Source organism: Haplochromis burtoni, unplaced genomic scaffold (genome assembly GCF_018398535.1).
Source record: "Haplochromis burtoni strain Fernald_Lab_line unplaced genomic scaffold, NCSU_Asbu1 Contig_2170, whole genome shotgun sequence".
In the NCBI taxonomy this organism is placed as follows: domain Eukaryota; kingdom Metazoa; phylum Chordata; class Actinopteri; order Cichliformes; family Cichlidae; genus Haplochromis; species Haplochromis burtoni.
The window spans coordinates 1,393-6,692 of record NW_024584531.1 but is presented as its reverse complement, the minus strand read 5'-3'; the positions used below and the strand labels follow the sequence as shown (position 1 = coordinate 6,692).

The 5,300-nt window shown below is 40.1% G+C and overlaps 1 protein-coding gene across 1 annotated transcript in view; it reads left to right on the top strand.

Moving 5' to 3' along the window:
- Nucleotides 1–3,461, top strand: part of LOC102298977 (synembryn-A) — a gene marked incomplete at its 5' end in the record, with an annotated part of 7,669 nt that extends 4,208 nt beyond the window's left edge. Inside the window, 2 exon segments of the mRNA XM_005952765.3 lie at nt 895–1,165; nt 1,251–3,461. Coding sequence (XP_005952827.2) covers nt 895–1,165; nt 1,251–1,398 — 419 coding nt within the window.
- Between the last annotated feature and the right edge of the window lie 1,839 nt (nt 3,462–5,300).

The following is a 5,300-nucleotide window of genomic DNA, read 5'->3' as shown; positions in this document are numbered from 1 at the left end:
TACGTTGAAACCAAGCACACCATTGTTTTTCTTGTGACATTACCAATAAGTTTGATGTGTCACATGGCCCTCTTCCTATTGAAAAAACAAAAGTTGTATCCAAGATGGCCGGCTTCTAAATGGCCACCATGGTCACCACCCATCTTGAGGAGTTTGCCCTTCACATATACTAATGTGCCACAAACAGGACTTTAATATCACCAACCATTCCCATTTTATTACGGTGTATCCATATAAATGGTCCACCCTGTACTTTTGGTCTAATCCACCAACTTTCTCATGGAGTAAGCTCTTGCACCAGACTGAGGGTAATTGATGGTCTTTAATATTTCTCCCATTTCCATTTAATTGCACCAGCAGTTGTTACCTCCTCACCAAGCTTCTTGCTAATGGTCTTGTATCCGATTCCAGCCTTGTGCAGATCTATAATCTTGTCCCTGATATCCTGATCTAAACAAACAAACAAACAAACAAACAAACAAACAAAAACAAAACAAACAAACAAACAAACAAAACATGAAAACTGTAATAACTTTAATTTTTCAATCATATGTCTTTCACTTCCACTCTTCTGTTAATACCTATTAACACCTATTAAAGCATACTGACGGGCAGGTTTAGGACTGAATATAAAGGAAGTAGCTCAAAGGGCAGCTTTATTGTTGGCACTCACAGGTAAAACCAATAGAAATACTAACAAGGCTGGAAAGGAGCCAGGAATGCAAACACAAACACACAAAACAAGGGAACACTTTAGAATTGAAAGTGAATTAAAAATAAATAAATAAATATGACAAAAGATAAAATACATTTCAGAAATTTACATGGAAACACTCACTGCACAGTAGGAAATTATTTCATATGGAAACACTTTCTTCTGTGTTCCCTTCACAGTCAGCCGATTTGTCAAATATACTGGATATGGCAATGCTGCAGGGCTGTTGGCAGCTCGGGGACTGCTTAATGGTAGAATGAGTTCTAGTAACAGCCAGTACTCCAGCGACTCAGACTCAGACACAGAAGAGTACCGAGAGGCCAAAGCCAAGATTAACCTGGTGACTGGCCGGGTAGAAGCAGACCAGCCTGATCCAATGGAGGGCATGACGGACGAAGAGAAAGAAGAGGAGGCACGTCACCTCATCAGCATGATCAACAGACTGTCACGGTGAGTGTGTTAATAATGCAGAACACACAGTATGGTTAAAGAGAAACTTTCATTTATAATAATGTATATACTGTTTCTTACTCAGTGAACAAATCATTCAGCCAATGGGTGTGACAGCAGAGGGCAGACTGGCTCCACTTTGGGGCCAAATGAGTGACTGCACGCTGGAAGAAGAGGAAGAGGAAGAATTGAATCTCATGCCAGAGGGGGGCAAAGACAGTCAGATGGAATAGGATGATGTAAACAAAGAGCGAGGCAGAGATGCTAACACACGTATATCCAGTGTTGGGAAGGTTACTTTTGAAATGTACTCCACTACAGATTACAGGATACATGCCCCAAAATGTTGTTTGCAATGCATTCTATTAAGTTACTCAGTGTGAGTAATGTATTCTAAGTACTTTGGATTACATAATATTGTCATGCTTTTTACAACTACGTAAATATACTATTACTGAAGGCTACTCGCAAACGCGCTAACATTGCTAGCTGGCATTAGCTGGGGTTAGTTCATAGACTGCATTCAGAAGTGCACATTTGCAGCTAGCAGGTTATTAATGCTATCCAGCAAGTCTAACTGTCTATGAACTAACCTCAGCTAACGCCAGCTAACAATGTTAGCTTGGTGACGAGTAGCCTTCAGTAATAGTAGTAAATCACACATAATCCAGGTAGCTACCAGAACTAAAACAAGCTAGCTGCAGTAGGCTAATGTTAGTTTTTTTTTAAAAAACAACTTACTTCCAGATATTTCTTTAGGTTGGAGTCTTTTGACGCTGAGAGCAGATTGGTTGCTGGCAAACAAAGTTTGCATTGCACGCTCAGATTTCACCCATCCCTTTCTTCTCTAAATGTAAATTGGTGATTGCGCTGGCTCCGGGTCCATTGTGTAACCGAGGCCACCAACATTAACAGGACACTTATATTAGAGCCTCTAATTGTGTGTTTTGTTGGAGAATTAGAGAGGGGATAGCCTAACATATTAAACAGGAAAAGACTGCCATGTAATCCATTTATTTCAACAAAGGAACTGGATTCTAATTATCACCTTTTAAACGGTAACTGTAATGGAATACAGTTACTCATATTTTGTATTTTAAATACGTAACGCCGGTACATGTATTCCATTACTCCCCAGCACTCCCCAACACTGCACATATCTGTGTTGAAGATCATTGTTAAAGAGAGATAATCCATAAAGTGAAGGGTATCAGTCACTAGATGGCGAGTGAGCTGAATTTGTTTCCCATGTTACTTTGTATTTTACTATTTTATAGTAACCCTGTTAGCAGCTTTGTAAAAATATAGTTTTTTCAATATGTGTTATTGAATGTGGAAATTGTGTAATGTAAGCTTATAAAATGAAAGCGTTTTCTGTATCATTCTATAATACTGTACAAATCATTACAGTCAGTACACATGCAGAACTGCAGCATCTGATCCATTTATAGAAGGCTTGCATCCTAACAGATGAAGTATTGCTTGAATTCTAAAAGGCACATGAAGTATCTTAGATTAGCTGTACTCAATGACGAGTGTATAAATATACAATGCTGTCATGTCTCTTTTCTTTTTTCGTCTTTTTTTGGCTATTCCCTTTAGGGGTTGACGCAGTAGATCATTTCCCTTTATGCCACCCGATCCCTAGCATACTTTTCTGTCACACAAACCCTTTGCCTGTCCTCCTACATCCACTACATCCCTAACCTCCTATGAAGGCTTTCTCTTTGCTTCCTGCATGGATCTTTTGTCCAATATATCCACTATCCCTCCTCTGAACATATCCAGACAATCTCAGTTTTGCTTCTCTTACTTTGTCACCAAACCCCTCAACCTGAGCTGTCCATTTGATATACTGATTTTGTCCTCCTGATCACTCTCAACGAAAATTTTAACATCTTCAGCTCTTCCACCTTCAGCACCTCCTTTGGTCAGTGTCACAATCTCCAAACCATACATTGTAGCAGGTCCTGAATGCCCCTGATGTCATCTCCACCCACTCAACCCTGCATGCCTGTGTCTCTCCTTCACCACTCTTGGGCACAGTCCCTTGCTTTGGATGGGAGACCAGGAATTTAAACTCATCTACCATAACTGCCACTACTCAAAACAAACATTGCATCTGTAGTGCTCATTACTCACTATAAGCCTTCTCCTTTGCTGTACACCCAGCATTACAACACTCCTGTCCACTTTTTTCATCTCCCTGACTCCCCCACATTTGTTTGCTAACCTCTTCCTTTGAATACTTTGCTGAAATACAAAATAAATAATAATAAATACATAAACAAATGGCCATAGTTTTGTGATTCTGCTGCACTGCTGACACATCTAATATTGAATTTAAAATCTTTTTCTTCAAATATGTGATGGACCTGCAAAAGCAGGAGTCGTCACAGGAATTATTACAAAAATTATATTTACAAAACTAATAAATTTGAGCTCATAAAAGAGGTCAAAGAAACAAAACTGAACTGCAAACTTAACAAACCAAATGACTGCCTAAACAAACATAACTCACCTGACAGGTGGATGACTTAATCTAAGTCATCCACCTATCAACTTGACCCTCTCCCTACTGTGTTAGTTAAAGCCTGTCTTCCCTCTTTAGCTCCTCTCCTAACCAATATTATTCATTCCTCCCTGAACACTGGGATTGTTCCTGAAGCACTGAAAAAGGCTTCTGTTTTTCCAACTCTCAAAAAGCCTGGTGCAGACCCCAATAACTTTGATCATCTTCGCCCTATATCAAATCTCCCCTTTATTTCAAAAATTCTTGAAAAAGTTGTCGCCGCCCAGCTTCATTTACATCTCAATGACCATAATCTCTATGAACAATTTCAATCTGGTTTCCGCCCCAATCACAGTACAGAAACTGCTCTGTTAAGGATTACCAATGACCTTCTGATGGCAGCTGATTCTGGTCTCCTATCCATCCTCATCCTTCTTGATCTTAGTGCGGCGTTTGATACCATTTCTCACAATATTCTCCTGAACCGGTTAGCTTCCATTGGCATTAGTCACACCCCCCTTGCCTGGTTTACCTCCTATCTCTCAGACCGCACTCAGTTTATCCAACTTAAATCCCATTCTTCAACTCTCTTTCCTGTTTCTGCTGGTGTGCCCCAGGGTTCAGCATTGGGGCCTCTTTTATTCATTATTTATATGCTTCCTCTTGGTCATATATTCCGAAAATATAATATAAATTTTCACTGTTATGCCGATGACACCCAGCTCTACATTCTTTCTAAACCCAATTCATCCCTCCCACCTCTCGGACTGTCATATGACAGTCCGAGAGGGGGAGATTAGACCAGATTAGATCCTGGTTCTCCTCCAATTTCCTCAAACTAAACAGTAATAAAACAGAAGTTTTACTTGTTGGTTCACCATCTATCTTAACCAAATCCCACAGCTTTTCCATTAACATTGAAAATTCTCCCACCCTTCCCTCCCCTCAGGTTAAGAGTTTGGGTGTCATACTTGATAATACTCTTTCATTCCAGTCTCACATTAATTACATACCCGGTCTGCTTACTTCCATTTACGTAATATTAACCGACTCCGCCCCTTCCTTACCCCCCATGCTGCTGCCATCCTTGTCCATAGTCTTATTACATCCCGTATTGATTACTGTAATTCCCTCCTATTTGGTCTCCCTAAAAGGTCCCTTCATAAACTCCAACTTCTTCAAAATTCTGCAGCTCGGGTCATAACTTGCACTCCGTTAAGTGCTCATATTACCCCAGTTCTTCAGCAGCTTCACTGGTTGCCCGTAGATGCCAGGATAAATTTTAAAATCTTACTTCTTACATACAAGTGTATCCATAAATCTGCTCCTTCATATTTGTGTGACCTGCTCCATATCACCACTGTTTCCCGCACTCTCAGATCATCATCTGCTATTCATCTTACTGTTCCGTCCTCACACCTCATCACTGGGAGGAACAGAGCTTTCAGTCGCTCTGCTCCTCGGCTCTGGAACTCTCTTCCTCCTGCACTAAGAAATATTGACTCCCTCTCCGTATTTAAGACACAGCTCAAAACACATCTGTTTAAACTGGCTTATTCGCTTTAATGCTGATTTTATCTGTTGTCACGCTCTGTTTTGTAATTTTAACTTATTTTATGTATT